At 37.1% G+C, this 18,476-nt stretch overlaps 1 protein-coding gene across 1 annotated transcript; it reads left to right on the top strand.

The window, feature by feature from the left end:
• The first annotated feature begins 13,783 nt into the window (after nucleotides 1–13,783).
• Nucleotides 13,784–18,475, top strand: LOC127618873 (lysophosphatidic acid receptor 6-like). The gene is made up of 2 exons (XM_052091541.1): nucleotides 13,784–13,884; nucleotides 16,591–18,475. The coding sequence occupies exon 2, from the start codon at nucleotides 16,787–16,789 to the stop codon at nucleotides 17,747–17,749; it is 963 nt and encodes a 320-aa protein (XP_051947501.1). The 5' UTR covers nucleotides 13,784–13,884; nucleotides 16,591–16,786; the 3' UTR covers nucleotides 17,750–18,475.
• The last annotated feature ends 1 nt before the right edge of the window (nucleotide 18,476 follows it).

Below are 18,476 nucleotides of genomic sequence, written 5' to 3'. Positions count from 1 at the left end.
CACTCCTCAAGCAGAGTGTGAGTGAGTAAATTCATGAAGCTCAAACACACGCTCCCATTCCAAGTGTTTAGGGATCATCCTCAGTTTCTCCACTCTGGATAAAGCGAGTGAACAGAAGGGAAGCACTAACATAAATAGCAGATCTGAACACTGAATACTGACTATTTTTACATATATATATTTGTGACTTACATGCATAAGTATGGTGCATCATACACTGGATAGTGTCTAATTTATTAAAAAGAAAAACTTGTAAAAGTTTGCTGTTTGGAATGAAATACTAGTACCTGCCTTCTGCATACTGTGCAGTGTTTACAAAATACTGCCTTTTTTATAGCATTGCATTGTATAGCGTTGTACACTGCATGCTTCCTACTTAAATATATATTTATAACGCAATGTTTAAAAATGCTTTCTATTGTAGGTGGCCAAATGTTTGGAATAATGTACAGATTTTGGTCTTATGAAAGGAATTGGTACTTTTATTCACCAAGTGGCATTCAACTGATCACAATATATAGTCAGGACAATCATAATGTGAAAAATGACCATGTTCTTAAACTACTTCAAAGAGTTCTCATCAAAAAATCCTCCATGTGCAGCAATGACAGCTTTGGAGATCCTTGTCATTCTAGCTGTCAGTTTGTCCAGATACTCAGGTGACATTTCACCCCACACTTCCCGCAGCACTTGCCATAGATGGGCACTTCTCACGCACCTTCTAGCTGATCCCACAAAAGCTCAATGGGGTTAAGATCCACAACACTCTTTTCCAATTATCTGTTGTCCAATGTCTGTGTTTCTTTGCCCAATCAAACCTTTTCTTTTTGATTTTCTGTTTCATTAGTGGCTTTTTCTTTGCAATTCTTCCCATAAGTCCTCCTGAGTCTTCTCTTCACTGTTGTACATGAAACTGGTGTTGAGCGGGTAGAATTCAATGAAGCTGTCAGCGGAGGACATGTGAGGCATCTATTTCTCAAACTAGAGACTCTGATGTACTTATCCTCTTGTTTAGTTGTACATCTGGACTTCCACATCTCTGTCTGTCCTTGTTAGAGCCAGTAGTCCTTTGTCTTTGAAGACTGTAGTGTACACCTTTGTATGAAATCTTACGTTTTTTGGCAATTTCAAGCATTGGATCGCCTTCATTACTCAAAACAATGATTGAATGACGAGTTTCTAGAGAAAGCTGTTCCTTGTTTGCCCTAATATTGACCTTAAGACATGCCAGTCTATTGCATACTGTGGCAACTCAAACACAAAGACAATGTTAAGCTTAATTTAACAAACACAAATAGCTTTCAACTGTGTTTGATATAATGGCAAGTGATTTTCTTGTACCAAATGAGCATTTTAGCATGATTACTCAAGGATAAGGTGTTGGAGTGATGGCTGCTGGAAATGGGGTCTGTCTAGATTTGATCAAAAAAGACATTTTTCAAATAGTGATGTGTTGTTTTTTACATCAGTAATGTCCTGACTATACTTTGTGATCAGTTAAATGCCACTTTGGTGAATTAAAGCAACAATTTCCTTCCGAATTTTATAGAAAATAGTGTGTTAAACAATTTTGAATGGAGAAATACTTTATTAATCCCGACAGGGGGAAATTACTTTGTCACAGTAGCAACATGTAAAGTGCAGGTGTTATACACAAAAACATGATCACACACATTATAAAAGACAAAAATACATAATAGCCTATTGCAAAAATATATTTTTTGTATGTATACATTGACTTAGCACTTTATTAGGAACACTTAGTTATTCATGCGATTATCTAATCACCCAATCGTGTGGCAGCAGTGCAGTGCATAAAATCATGCAGATACGGGTCAGGAGCTTCAATTAATGTTCACATCAACCACCAGAATGGTGAAAAAATGTGATCTCAGTGATTTCAACTGTGGCATGATTGTTGGTGCTAGACGGGCTGGTTTGAGTATTTCTGTAACTGCTGATATTCTGGGATTTTCACACACAACAGTCTGTAGAATTTACTCAGAATAGTGCCAAAAGCAAAAAACATACAGCGAGCAGCAGTTCTGCAGAAGGAGCTGACAGAAAGGCTACAGTAACTCAGATAACCACTCTGTACAATTGTATTGAGCAGAATAGCATCCCAGAATGCACAACATGTCAAACTTTGAGGTAGATGGGCTACAACAGCAGAAGACCACTTGGCACTTTATTAGTACCATAGTGCACATGAATGTATACAAAGAATGTATTATGCATTGATAAAGTTTCAAACAGTAGTGCATTAATGTACAGTTATAATTTCAGAAATGAAAATGGTTGTTTTGCATTTTTAATCCAATTTTGTGTTAAAACATTGAACATTTTGTCAGTTTAATCAAATAATGAGTCAAAAAATAATCACAGCTGATATTGCTTCTGATACATGTCGGCTTTCACACTGGAAATGGAAGCGAAGTCAAACATATCGCATATTACATTATGCTATATAGTGATCTCTACTGTATACTGCACATTTTTACCAAATATAGCCTATTTCTCCATGTATTCCATTCATACAGAAAATGTGCATATTCCACTCTGTAAATATACTATATACTACAATACTACTAGTATGCAAGTATTCAGTTTTGAACAGATTCTGAGTGTATGTGTGTGTGAGAAAGCATCCAATTGTTGCTGTATAAACATACTTTGTACAGTATACTGTATGTTCAATAGGTCTGTACATTTGTGTAAAGAAGATTCAATATTTTGAGATGATCCCTAATTCTATTAGGACTCAACACACCCCCTTGTCAGTCTTATTTGCATGAAAGAAGGAGAGGTTGGTACAGCAGTGATTTGTAAATGGTTGTGTGCTCTTTTACATGTTATATAATTGTCTATTTTGTCCATTTGATCTTATGCCGTTTTAGCATTAGTACTGTGAAGTCTGTAAATCTGTAACTGTTCAGATCACATAAGTCATCATGTGAATGCAAGATAAAAATAATAATAATATGAATTCACATAAGAATTAGTGACTTGCATTGAAGAATGATGGTTTGATGGTTTTGTAGCTGGAATGTGAAGCTCTACAACAACATTTAGACTGTGAATTATCCTCTTACTGTACATAGTATGGATGACATCCTTCAACAGATGTTTTAACTTTGATGACAGCTTACGGTCTGAGAAGTTTTCTGTTTGTCATCTGGTTATAGAAAGTTAGTAGTTCATCTCAGGTCTTGAACACTGAACCAGTTCACTGAAAATGCCTGGAAAACAGCTGGGAGATCTGCTTTAGTGGCTTCACATTTACACAGGACATTTGAAGTCAGCATAAAATGGCATTTGCAACCCATTTTACTTCCTTAATATGACATATTTCTGAATGAAACAAGATATTTGTTGAGGAAAAAATGTTGCTTAAACCTACAGCTTTTATTGATTGTGGCATGTCTGTATTTTTAATTTGACTGCTTTCAGGCCTTGGTTTTGTTGTAGACGGATTTGTGAGAAAAGTACTAAATGGAAATACAATAATCTACATGAGTGAGCCTTTGGTAGCAAAAGTGGTTTACACAAGTCATTATTTTCCTCTTATTTTCCCAGTTCTTCGTGCCGCACAAGGTCTAAAGTGGAAAAGATCTCAGAAGCCACATGAGATGTTTCCAGAAGTTGCTTTTTACTGCCATTCATTATATATATATATATATATTAGCAAGATTTATGCATTTCAATCTCACAACAGAATTTCAATCAAATTTAACTGTGTAATGTTTAACAAAATGTAATTAATAAAACGTAAAATATTTAGTTTATATTTTATAAGTGTTCCTCACATCAGTTTGATGAAATTGTGTTATAAAAAATTGAAATGCATAAATCGACAAAAGGATTTGTAACTGTGTTTTGTCTTTGCATGGCAGTTTAGTGTCTTCCAATAACAATATTTGCAGACATGGTGTACAGTTCCCTTCTTAACTGAACAGCAGCATATTAGCAGATATTTATATAGTTTTGTGTGTGATTAAATATCTCGACTGTATTGCATGCCTGGTGTCTAATATAAACAGCCATCTTTAGTTATAGATAGCAGAAGTCATTAACCACAGGTTACTGACAGGTTCACACAACGCTTATAACAGCACGTAACCGACTGACTGGAATCCATCTGTGTCGGACTGCTGAATCTGTGTGACAAATGTGATTGGATAATCCCCAAGAGCATATACAGATGGAATATATGTCTCCACTGAGTTATAGCCATTATTTCATCACTTTATAGGCCTTGCTGGTTTAACTAATGGCAAGATAATGAAGCAAGGCAATTACATTGGTGTCATTGATTGAAAATGCACAGCTGTTAGTGTGGTTGGACAGGACAAGCGTAATGGAGAGTTCACGAAAATAAACAACTTCATAATAAACAACGGGTTAAAAAAAACGGTCACATGCAAAAACAGAATGGATCATTTTTCATTCAGATGGTTTGGGTTCTCCTCCACTGTGGTCCTTCCATTTTTTCTCCCCACAGTTGGCAGGATAAACAAAAAAAAACACAACATTTCCTCCTCTCACTTCACAGTATTGAATGAGATCTGGAAGTGTTGGACTTTGTAGATTTTCTCACAGAGGAACCTGATACTATGGGGGATTTGCATTCTGGCAGGCTTTGGTAAGTGCTGCAGCAAAGATGCAAACATCTGTGACGATTTCCAGAGAAAACATTGTTGGCTTTCACATGAAACTCGAGTTTCTGCTTTCAGAATCGTTGAGTGCAAAAATCACAGTTCACAGTAAAGTGATTCCATACATATGAAGCTATACATATTTGGGTGTTTCTTCAACTTTGGCACTTTTAGCTCTGTGGACTTCTAGAAAGTAAAGTCTCATTATCTTTTTTCAAACTCTCACTAGTTTATACAATTTGTCTAATGACAATGTCCGAAAGTGTTAATGTACATGACATACCACAGAAGATTTGTGTCATTTTGGGGCCTTTTTTTCTGAAAGTCATGAAAGTTCCCCTGCGATGGACTGGCGACCTGTCCAGGGTGTCCCCCGCCTTTCGCCCAATGTTAGCTGGGATAGGCTCCAGCCCCCCGCGACCCTGTACACAGGATAAGCGGTTGACGATGGATGGATGGATGGATGAAAGTTCCCAACACAGCGTCAATTCCAGGTTGTATTGTGTTTAATAGAATTCTGTGGTGGAAATGACAGTAATGGAAATGACATTTTTACCATTTTTGGAATAATTTGGCCAACTCCTTTGTCTTGCTAAGGCTAATTTCATAGCTAACGCTTTATGCATCCTAAATACACACAATAAAATATTATTTTCATACTTTTTGAATAATATGGAGAAAAAGAAAAGAAAAACTCAACTGATACTTTTGTCGACTTAGTTGACATTAATGTTAAAAAATATAAAAAATTAAAAAATTAAAATTATTAGAGGCAAAATTGTTCAGTGTGGCGATGATGCCACAACTTTGGGACAATTGTGATTTTTGAAAAATTCATAGAAATAATTTTCACACAATAAATACTAAAATGTTTTTTGTTTATTTCACACTTTGTTTAGATTATAATAGTTTTAAACATGCAATAATTTGTAATTTTATAATTGGATTTCATTGTTTAATATTACATAATATTAGAAGGCTAAAACAAAAACAAATCAGAATTTGAAAAGTACACAATATAACTGATGTAGGCCTGAAAATTAATGCATTTCTAAAAGTTTTAATAGCAGTTTCATGGTTTGTTATAGCTACATGTACAGATACATAATATGAACTGCACAATTATGGATGACCAGCACCAAAGTATAATCCTGCATTTAAACTGTTTTTATGATTCATTCAGACATACACAACTCCTAAAAGGGCCAGAATGAGTTGTTTTCATGCAAGCTCAACATAACATGTCCCAAACATGCCCTCCTTACCCCTTTAATAGAGAAAATATATGCACAAATACAATCTGGTTTCTTCATATTTAATAATGGACATGTTTATAATGAGCTCAATGTAATAATCTAAATTTCTCTCTGTAATTCCCAACAGTCATTCATTGGTAGAAGGCCAGTAATTAGATATATACAGAAAAATCAATTGCTCTAATGGCATTTTTATGGCAAATTTAAAATTAGAGCATTTCAACAACATGCATTTCCTATGAGAAGACAAAAATAGAGGGCATTATTAATTCACAGGAAATGGGACGGCCTGGGGGAGGGAGAGGCATAAGGATTTTACTCCAGGCCTTTACACAGTGCTATTGTTTAGTCCTACTCCTATCCCACATTGGGGAAGCTGTGCCAATGAATTACGAATGATCTCATACCCTTCTCTTCTGCTTTTAAGATGTCAGATCAGCATGTGGCCTGTGGAGTGGAAGTGTAGAACTGGCCATGACAGTCTGTTTAGGGTGGGATTGGCATTTAAAGGGATAGTTCACCCAGAAATGAAAATTCTGTCATTATTTACTCACCCTCATGTTTTAAATTACAGAAGATGCTTTAAATTACAGAAACAAAATCTTACAGTAGATACAGTAACTAATAAAAAGTAATGTTTTAGTTGAGGAAAAATGAATCTGCTTTTGATTGCACTTATATTAAAAAAAGCTATTATAGGACATATCTAAATATTTGCATAACCAAATCCATTCAAATGTATAAACAATTCCAATTAGTAAAGCTTACAAAAATTCCATTGTAAATTGGTAAACAGGTAGTTATTTACCCTGTACGGAGAAAAATTCCATTTAAAAAGACAATATCATTTTACTGTAAAAAGTTGTTAAAACATTTTAGAAGTAAAAGTATTATTTATCTTATCTTTCACTGTGAAAATGTAAATAAATAAATAAAACCTGCCACACAGCGTGGCTATTTGCACCCCAGTATTATTGGAAACATCGAAATTTACACCAAACTCTATTGTGTTACATTAGTTGTGTTTCCTGTCTCCTCTCTTAATGTTCTTTAATACTACTTATAATGATACATCAAAATGTATATAAAGGTATGTGGCAGGGCGGAGGGCGGAACTGGGTGTGTAGGATCACAACCCGGACCCGCCCTCCGCCCTGCCACAAGGTAGTTTTACAATAGTAATATTGAAGTAACCGTGTCTTTGGCGGAAAGCAAATATTTGCGATTAACAATGGTGTTACTACAGTAATATGCTTTTTATATAGTTACCATGTGCCATGTTTTGTGGATACTATGATTTTACTACAATATATATTTAGCTATACTATAGTTACTGTAGTAAAACCATGGTTAATCTTTGTAACGGAAGGTTAGGGGTAGGGGATGGTGTAGTATGTGTGTGTGTGTGTGTGTGTGTGTGTGTGTGGGACTCTAAATAAACATGCTGCAGTGATGCCCCTAGAACTGTCAATAATATTTGCCATTATTTGCACTGGGCTTAAAATAGCATCTGTCAAATTTATATTATGTTTAACAAGACATTTACGGTAAACTATGGTTAATATTATGATGAAAAACTAAAATTGGGCTTTCCCAGAAATGTAAATATATTATATATTATAAATGAAAATATTTAACCTTCTTATTTTTTTACCTTTACGTACATTATTTGGTCTTTTTGGTCTTGTGGCACTGGCAGGTTTTAGACATGGAATCACGAATCGGCCCCTGTCAGATCATGAGGACACCAGAACATCTCTCCTGAGCTCTTGGAACACCAGCCTCCAGCTGCGTCTCGCCTGTGAGACCTCTACTGAGTGTTAAAATTAGACGTTTTCAAATCCACCGAGACGTCCCATTCTCCTGTGTCTCTTCGACTTTCACAGAACAAAGCTGGAGCTTTTTTTCTCTTTTTTGGTGGCTGTTGAGTCAGCAGTCTAAATTGGACAGAAGAGAGAGAGAGAGAGAGAGAGAGAGAGAGAGAGAGAGAGAGAGAGAGAGAGAGAGAGAGAGAGAGATTTATAGGTAAACTTCCATCTCTTCATTTGAAGATTAGATGGATAGACAGACAGACAGACAGATCGGATAGACAGACAGACAGACGGATAGACAGACAGAGAGACAGATAGACAGACAGACAGACGGATAGACAGACAGAGAGACGGATAGACAGACAGACAGACAGACGGATAGACAGAGAGACAGGCAGGCAGATGGACGGACAGACAGACAGACAGACAGACAGACAGATAGATAGACAGACAGACAGACAGACAGATGGATAGATGAGATGAGATGAGATTTAATTGTATGGATTAACTGATCAATCTATAAAGTGAAAATTTGCATTTAAATCAAGAACTAAAAAATAAAAGAGCAGCTATGAGGCTATATGTTTCTAAGATAATCATATTATAATTTTTTCACACATATCTGATTTTTGTTTCAACTACTCTAGTGAAAATATATTTAAAAGTGGGTTTGTGTGTGTGAAATTTGCTGTGAGTCTGTCTCACTGCACACACATGTGAGACGGATAGTGTGGCTTGCTGGATTTGCTGGAGAGTCTCGGGAATATTGACCTACTTTTTATTCAAATGCTTCACAATGTTCACCCGCGCGCTCTCTCGCTCTCTCTCCCTCCACATGTGCAGATGGCAGAGACCAGCCACTTCTGAACACAATGTGTAACAGTATCCATTCTGACTGCAGGTGCTACAACTGGACTGATTCAGGCACTTTTCTGGCAATATTACATTATACATGCTCTCTCTCTATCTCTCTCTCTCTATCTATCTCTCTATCTATCTATCTCTCTCTCTCTCTCTCATGTACTTCCAACAATTTGGTTCTGTCTTTGATCCATTATTCATCCTCAGTGTGTTTACATTTTTCTCAGTGCATATTCTCCTCTTTCCTTGAGCTGAGAAGCGTTCTAGTGTTTGCAGTCTGTCTCTTGTTCTTTGTTCCATGAGATCCGAATATTTCCCATCAGAAACACACAAATGGAAAACAATTCATCTCAGTGAATCAACAGATGCAGATGGTTTTCGAAGCTGATTACCAATTCATAAATGTCATTTTCTTAATGAATATTTTTATCTTGTTTTCCAGTAAAAATATCTAAACATCTGTAGAAGAAGATGCACTTCTTTTAGTAACACAGTTAGAGTAATAAGATTTGTTTTCATATATCTTGAATTACGTTTATTTTTCTTACCTGTACTGGCAAAATGTTTTTGTTGTTTGAAGCATAAATCTCACAAAAGTTTGTTAACTTTGTTTAAAACATGGGAAAAAAACCCAAACAATTTGCTAATGTGGTAAGAAAAATAAACATATAGATATAATCTCTGGAAATATCTTATATTATGTAGTTGCATCTGAAGTGTATCTTGTTTTAAGTATATTTACATATTTTTACTGAAAAACAAGACAAAAAAAATGGTTAAGTAAATTATTATTATTATTATTTGCAATGTGAGACTCACGACACACACTTGTGACAGAATAGCTTTTAATCCACAAATGAAATGCCCTTAAACTCTGTTAAAATAGATTAGGCAGATTAGTCAATGTCACAAGAACAAGACCAATATGCCAACATTTTAAAGTGGGTCTCAAGTGCATTTTTAAATGCCAAGTTATAAAAATAAAATCAAAACTCATAAAAATGGTTCTCAACCGCCAGGGAGCATTTAATAGGTCTCAAAATGAAAGCAATAATGAGAGACAAATTGCAAATATGTCATTTTGACTATAAGACTTCTGCTTTTGTCAGGTCATTGCTTAGCGGTTGCTAAGGTCTTCTGGATGTTTTTTAGAATGTTGCTATGCAGTTGCTGTGGTGCTCCGGATGGCAAAGAGGTGGTTTTCTTACTGGCCAAAGTCAATAGAGCCTAAGCAAACACCACTAAATACTTTGTGCAATGCCTCCAAAAGCAAGCAAAGAAATAAATAAATACGTTTATGACATTGTTATAAAGGATAACTTTATGTGCTGTTCATTTAGGAAGATGGCAACGAGCAAACAAACTTGTGTAAAGACAGCACTTGTGTACATCAAAAACATAATTATCATTGTCAAAACGAAGCTAACTCTCTGGATTAGTCACTGAAAAGTTTTGACCTTGCTGTCATTAGGGCTTTTCACACTGTGCTTAACCTCGGGTTAACATTTTTAAAAGCCCTGGGTAAAGCAACGTTTCACACATGTAATTTTTAAAGGGGGTTAGGACCACTTTTAACCCAGGTTTATAAAACCCTTCACCGCATTGCAGGGCAAAAGGATGGCAAACAGTAGGGCTTTTCACACTGTGCTTAACCCAGGATTATGAAACCCTTCTCCGGAGCACGGTTAGCGCCACATTGCGAGGAAAAAGGACGGTATAGATTAGGGCTTTTCACACTGTGCTTAACCCCGGGTTAATGTAATTTAAAACCCAGCTTTTAACCCTGGGTAAAGCAACGTTTCACACATGTAATTTTGAAAGGGGGTTAGCACCACTTTTAACCCGGGGTTATGAAACCCATTTCCCGTTCAGGGTTAGTGCCGCATTGTAGGGCAAAATTACAGTATACAGTAGGGCTTTTCACACTGTACTTAGCCCCGGGTTAATGTAATTTAAAACCCAGCTTTTAACCCTTGGTAAAGCAACGTTTCACACATGTAATTTTAAAAGGGGGTTAGCACCACTTTTAACCTGGGGTTATGAAACCCTTCTCCGGAGCAGGGTTAGCACCAAATTGCAGGTGCAAAAGGATGGTATACAGTAGGGCTTTTCACAACCCTGGGTTAACATCTTTTAAAACCCCACTTTAACCGTGGGTAAAGCAACGTTTCACACTTGTCATTTTGAAAGTATGTTAGCACCGGGCTTTTCACACTGCACTTTCCCAACGTTTACATTCTCTGTCTCAGGGAAATTGGTAAGTGTCGAACAGTGATGGCAAACGCGATTTCAAGTGTGAAATGGCCGTTTGTGTTTTAATCACATTAGAGAAAGACTATCACATAATGGCACTGAAAACTTTGCATAGCCATTTGTGAAGGGTCCTCTGTGCATTATAAAAGAGTCTGAGAAATAAACTTTCAGACTGTATGTAGGTTTTGGAGATGAAGAACATGGCATGCCCGGGTCAAATTCAGCACACTTGAAATGATTAGAATGGAAGACACTGTGAGGAAGTCTGTTGCTACAGTACTGGGAATGCAATGAAAGATTAATGCCAACAGCTGAGATTAACCCCAACACTGTGTCCAAAGCTTTTTTCTGACACTGGGCTTACTGTGCACTTTGAGCAGAACAGGTACCTTAAATAGTGCATTTTAGAAGAGAAAAACAACATAGAGACATCTTGGTTAAAAATCTGCATCCAGTTTTCCTCCCTAACAAGCTACATGGGATCATTCACATGGAAACACATCCATTCTCAAAAACACAGTCACATACAGTAAAATGACAATTTTGGAAGTTCTCCACTGTTTTCTGTGCACATCTATCATGACTATACTATTTTATGCACTATTTAGATTACATTTACATTTATGCATTTGGCAGACGCTTTTATCCAAAGCGACTTACAGTGCACTTATTACAGGCTGTGGGGCTTGAACCAGCGTCCTACCTGATTACCAGGTTACCAGTTATGTGCTTAGACCACTACTACTGAATATATCCTTGCAGTGTTCTCTCTCTCTTAAATTTTGATAATATCTATTATTTAGCAAGAGATGTAATGCAATCAAACAAAGATATTTTGGTGTACAGAGTAGCAAAGCTGTTTTTGGATTCCAAAGCTGCATTCAAAGCCATATGAGCCATTTTCCACGGTGAATGCCACATGCATTCTCACAGGAAGTGTGGAATATGATTGGCTACACTGACTGAATGGATCTGTCACTTCATAAAGGCTAGAAGACACAATGCATCACTCAAGCCACCACACAAATCACAGTCTTGTCCTCTCTGACTCAAACGTTTGCTTGTGTGCAGATATTTTCCTTGAATTCCACTCCAATGCACTTCGGTTTTATGGTATTTACAAAATCACTAATGTAAAATGTATATTGTACTCATATTAATCATGCTTGCACATGGCATCATACACATTGAAAAAGACATTTAAACAATAGATTAATTAGACACCACTTGATTTAAAGATGCTGTAAACAATTTTTTCTTGGAAAAGTATGCAAAACATGTTCGTACTCCCAGAAAGAAATCACTGAAATAAGTGTCCTGAGATAACTCACCTGTCTCTGTGACAGCATTAGACTCAATGTATCTGTGTGCACCGCCATCTCTGACGCTTTCTACCTGTCAATCATTTTGCGCATTCTCATATTATTGTAGTTGCAGCAATTTACTGAGGCTTAACGCCATTTTTATGCCACGTTGCTCATAAGAGTTGTCAGCTGAGGGCGCTATTTTGTCACTTCTGGCACTTCTGCACTATGTCCAAGCTCTTTTGATTTCTTTGGAGTGCTGGGTTTTGGAAAGAGGGGCGTGGCTAATCCAACGGCTCAGTTTGTGGAAAATCTAGGACAGTTGAAATCCCTTATAGCACCTTTAAATGCATAGTTCACCCAAAAATGAAAATTCTCTCATCATTCACCTAAGAATATTTTTTGACCAAATTTCACTATCATAAGTTTAACACACACTTTATATGTTGGAGAGTGCGTGGTTTTAACATACACAGTCATCGTGCTAATCTTAACTAGGTTAGGATACCTCTCCAGTGCTCTTAAATAATTTTGGAGCTGAGACCAAGTCTTAACACTTATGAACCTTTATGAATCACACTTACTCTTAAGTCTAGGATGAAAAGCAAAATGACATCATTCTTAGAATTTTGACACACTTCAGACTTTTACTCCAAGCGGCTTTAATGCATACAGCCCAGACCTTTATTGCTCCAAAAATCACATAAAGGAAACGTAAAAGTAATCCAGAAGCCACCAGTGATTAAATCCATATCTTCTGAAGCGATATGATAGGTGTGGGTGATAAAGAGAACAATATTGAAGTCCTTTTTTATGATCAATCTCCACTTTCACTTTCAGATGTGAAAGTGAAACTAAACAGGCACCACATGTGACTTTAAGATGTAAAAGGGAAAGCGAATGTGGAGATTTAGAGCATAAAATAGACTTAAATATTGATCTGTTTCTCACCCACACCCATCATATTGCTTCAGAAGACTTAGCCACTGATGTCATTTGGTTCACTTGTATATTTCCTTTATGTGATTTTTGGAGCTGCATAGGTCTGATCACCATTCACTTGCATTGTATAGACCTACACAGCTGAGATATTCTTCTAAAAATATTTTGTGTGTGTGTGTGTGTGTGTTCAGCAGATGAAAGAAAGTCATACACATCTGGGATGGCATGAGGGTGAGTAAATTATTAGAGAAATTTCATTTTTGGGTGAACTATCCCTTTAAGTTCAGCATAAGGCTCATGTCCCTCTTTCAATATAAATTTGCCTCTTTTTGTAACATTATGCTTGGAAAGTGTGCTTGTGCAATCTTTCTTTAAAATGAATACACTTGGATTGATATTTCGCTAACTAATGCAATGAAATTCATACATTTACATACAAGTGTAACTGGAGTGTCCAAATACTAATTGGGGCCTCTGCGTGTGGCTCAGAATGGACTAGTCATGTGTCTATCAAACCAACTAAACAAATTTAGTAATTGCACGTGGAACATGAACTGCATGATTTCCACATGCAAAAATGTGTGCATGTCTCCCATCACCCACAAAAGTCTGGGGGAGGCTGCACTTAAAAAGTTTCCTGTTCTGTCTTTTCATAACACCATGCATAAACCACAGCACTCAGTAAAAGTTTCCACCACTGGCAGAACAACACAGCTAGATTTCTGAAGACCTGATATGAAAATAAAGAACTTTCTGCTTTAGTTCTCTTCTTAGAATACAAGGAAGCTGAATTTCTAACCGTGTAAGTATAGTTTAAAATGAATTGTTTGATTTTTGTAGTGTGCATGCTTCTATTTGACATTTTTGCAATTTAATACATTTTTTTCCATTACAAATGATTATCAGCATAACAATGAGTTAACAGTTGAATTTGGTAGTATTCAGTCTCTCTACCTTTTCCATGCACTTGAACTGACAGACTCTGATGTTCAAGTTGTCCATCATGATTTGAGAATGTCCCAAAGAGCATCTTATGTGTTTCAAAAGCAGCATGTAAATCTGACCTTTTGTATAAAGGAGTTAATATGGTAAATGTTGATTACCACAACGTTACTCGTTCCTTTTTGAAAGCAAAAATTACGGTTGCACTAATGGTACATCCACATCATTTCCCATAATTACGAGATTTTGACTTATAAAAAGCATTCTCATCTTCAAGAACTCGTAATTACAAGTTTTAAACTTGGAATTCTATGAAAGCTCCGACTTGACAGTCATGACATCATGTAAAAAGATCCAACACAGCAGCGGCATCAACAGTTATAGGTAATAAACACATATTTCTGGATGGGTGCGTCTCAATCAGCCCCCTATGTTGTGAATCTGTGTAGTGTGAGCACAAATGCGAGCACTGGCAAGGGGACACTTCTGACTCAATCCCCTGTGACATGATTACGAGATCACACATTAAGACATTTAAATGATACTGACTTGCATTTTTTGTAGATATTTAAATGTACAATGTTAAGAAAAATAAATTACTTTAAGTAATACGTAATACAAATAAGAGTATTTTTAACCTTCTTTGAACAACTCTAATATTTAAAAGTATTGTTTCCCTTTCATGGTCATTATGTATGAAAGTCATTACAAACAAAGTATGAGAAAAAAAAAAATAGGCTCTGACTTCATAGTTTTACACATGTGCTTGTCTTTTAACGACTTGAGAGACTTCAGAAGACATAACGACGTTTCCGACAATGGAACATAAGCTGTGTCCCAAATGATGCACTATACAATATGCATTTACGATGTACACCATGCCTTCAGCCGTGTTTGATTGTTTAAAGTGTAATATCATCCAAAATTAAACCCTTAATGCTTTTTCTTTTACTTAACGGAAGCAATCGCCATTTAACAGCTGACAGAATGTTTCAAATGCATGCAACGTGCTGCCGCTAACTTGAGCGCATTAGCCAACCTCAGTTCAACACTTACTCACGGAGCACTTCATTAGAAATACTATGGTTCCAATAAAGTTACCCGATGTGGACTTCTGATGTTGTAGCCCATTCGCCTCAAGGTTCGACATGCATTCTGAGATGCTATACTGCTCACTACAATTGTACAGAGTGGTTATCTGAGTTACCATAGCCTTCTTGTCAGCTCGAACCAATCTGGCCATTCTCCGTTGATCTCTCTCATCAACAAGTCATTTCCTGTCCACAGAACTGCCGTTCACAGTTTGTTTGTTTTTGGCACCATTCTGAGTAAATTCGAGAGACTGTTGAGCGTGAAAATCCCAGGAGATTAGCAGTTACAGAAATACTCAAACCAGCCCATCTGGCACCAACAATCATGCCACGGTCCAAATCACAGAGATCACACCCCCCCCCATTCTGATTGTTGATGTAAACACTAACTGAAGCTCCTGTCCCGTATCTGAATGATTTTATGCACTGGTGCCACACGATTGGCTGATTCGATAATCCCATGAATAAGTAGGTGTACAGATGTACCTAATAAAGTGTAAAGCATTCAACTCACATTTGTAAGGCACTGCCTTAACTGACGTTTCACTAGTTGCTATATTCTCCATTATTTACAATTGTTTTGTCAGACCAGCATCCAGGATGGGCAACTCCACCCCTTCCGAAAGTACGGCAAGCAGTGAGCGATGAGTGCATGAAGTGTCCAAAATTCCACACTCCGTTTTGACGGTAGATGATGTGCATCATCCGGTTTCTCACAGTACACTTCTTTTTAGTGCATTTTCAGTGTTAACATTCTACTCACACTATACACTGCAAAATGACGTAAAATAGTGCTTAAGTGCGTTAAGCGCTCCCTCATTTTACGGTGCATTGTAGGAATTTTTAGGGAGTGAATGTTTAAGTGGACTGGAACGATTATGTACATAATCGAGACAGTTCTACAAACAGCTGACTCCCTGATCCGTGCCCTTACTACTGAACTGGGGAGCTGATTGAGACGCACCCTTTGATATGCCATTTTATTATGCCGTCGTTACCTGGAGCATTTTCTGCGTTCTTAAACATTTTGTGACAACATATAGAGGTGAATTAATGCATTGATAAATATTTTGATGTTAAAGAAATACCTTCCGAGGTCCCAGGACATGAACGGCTCAGAGTAGAACCTCCAAATTTCCATCTCGATATTACAGTAATTCCAACACAATGTGAACGCAGCATAAGGCACTTACAATGGAAGTGAATGGGGCCGTCATTGTAAGGCCTTACTGTAACCTAAATAAATAAGGGACCAATCAAAATGATTTTCTGTGGTTATCAACATTACGCCACAAATGCTGTCGATTGAACTGAACTTGTATTGAATGTAGAACATCCCTTTAAATATTTTGATTACATTTTGCATCTCAACTTTGTTGTAAATGCTTCAAACTGTTTTGCCCAGATTTTAATTAGATTTTGAAACCCAGGTTTTGAATGTGGTTATTTATATTGGTATTGTTTTCTTTTCACAGCGGATACTTTGTGAAAGGAAAACACACTTTCACCTCTTTCTGATGGTTTGCCGGCCCAGCGAAACACATTTGTGAGCAAAATAAAGACCGTTCATTAACACGATGCAGTAATGCTTTTCAATTTCTCTGCATTGTAATCGTGAAAGCACAGGCTCAAAAAGGCAAACTCAAGTTTCCCAAGCTTGTTCTGAACATCATGGAAACATCTTCAATAGACCTAGACTTAAACGCTTCAAACCCTTACACGGCAGATATGCAAATTTTTCAGTACTACCTCTTCCCACCAGTGTACAGTGTGGTCTTGTTTTTTGGGCTAATAGGAAATCTGGGGGCTTTGTACTACTTGATTTTCAAAATAAAACTAAAGTCTCCATCGAACGTGTATATCCTCAACCTAGCGGTGGCCGACACACTTTTCTTGTGCATCTTGCCGTTTCGTATCCACTATCATTTGAACTACAGCAACTGGATATTTGGCGATGTCATGTGCCGCATCACCGGCACAATCTTTTTCGTCAACATCTACATCAGCATCACCTTCATGACCTGTATCTGCGTAGACCGCTACATCGCAACCGTTCACCCTCACACCTACTTGAAACTTCGCAACACAAGTCTGACCGCGCTGGTGAGCACCGCTGTTTGGTTGGTGTCTGGCGCGGCGATATTGGCCTTCATGTTAACTTGCCCGTTGCCAGCTGAAGGGAAAAACTGCTTTGAAAACTTCTCGGCTAAGGAGTGGAGTAAGAACTTGGCGCCCTACAGTGCCTGCAGTCTTGTTTTTGGATCTCTGCTGCCCTCTGTGGTCATACTGGTGTGCTACCCCATTGTGGCACGTCGCATCGCCCGAATCCAAAACACCACATCGCGCGGGGCACAGAGAATTATTTATGCCATACTAGCCATCACCATTCTCTGTTTCCTACCATATCATATAGTGCATTTAGTGCATCTTCTGTCACGCACTCGTTGGATACCTGAAGGGCCCTGGAATGTAGACATTAACATCGCCCGCAGAGTGACCATGGCTCTAGTCAGTTTAAACAGCCTCTTGGACCCCCTGTTGTACTACTTTGCCACGGGCCACTACAAGTGGAGGATCAGAAGACTGAGGTTCAAAAGGAAAAAGGGGGTTTATTCAATTTCCAATGATTTATGACTTGGTTCAATGACCTTAAAGCTTAATTCTTACCAAACAATATGTTTTAAGCGCAGTGTGCTATATTTGTAAACCTAAAAAGCATAATGTGTATTGTAAAACAACATTTCAGTAAATTCTACAGTAAGGCACTTACAATGGAGGTGAATGGGGCCAGTCCAAATATACACTGTTTTACAAGTAAAGCCTCAAGACATAAACATTATATGTGTTAACATCAGGGATTTACCAGTATTACAACGTTTACCGTATTCCAGGGTTTACCGCTGTTCCGTCGTCATGACAACAAAGTTGGCTATAATTTAATACAGATAAGGTTATTAAGTGATTTTATTACACTAAAATCATGTTAACATGCATAATGTTTACGTCTTGTGGGTATATTTAAAAAATAGTGTGTATTTTAATGTTTATGTACTGGTGATATTCACTTGCATTGTAAGTGCCTTACTGTGATCACAATTTTATCTGCTTTTTTTTTTATATATACGAGGGATGAAATAATAATAATACATTTTTTTGTGGTAGTCAACTTTATGCCACCAGCGCTATCGATTAAGATGAACTTGCACTGAACCCAGAACATTCCTTTAAGAACATGTAAAGTGCACTTCTACAGAGCAAATATATTTTTTATTAACAAAATACAGACTTCTTACACCAACAATACATTATTTTGTATTCAAATGCTAATTTTGTAAAAATAAATGATATGTTTAACTGTACG

The sequence above is a fragment of the Xyrauchen texanus genome, chromosome 25, assembly GCF_025860055.1.
Source record: "Xyrauchen texanus isolate HMW12.3.18 chromosome 25, RBS_HiC_50CHRs, whole genome shotgun sequence".
NCBI classification, from domain to species: domain Eukaryota; kingdom Metazoa; phylum Chordata; class Actinopteri; order Cypriniformes; family Catostomidae; genus Xyrauchen; species Xyrauchen texanus.
The sequence above is the reverse complement of the archived record's forward strand: the minus strand, read 5'-3'. Positions and strand labels throughout refer to the sequence as shown.

Excerpts from the sequence above, each read along its gene's own strand:
- LOC127618873 (XM_052091541.1), top strand. The coding sequence starts at position 16,787 with ATGGAAACATCTTCAATAGACCTAGACTTAAACGCTTCAAACCCTTAC.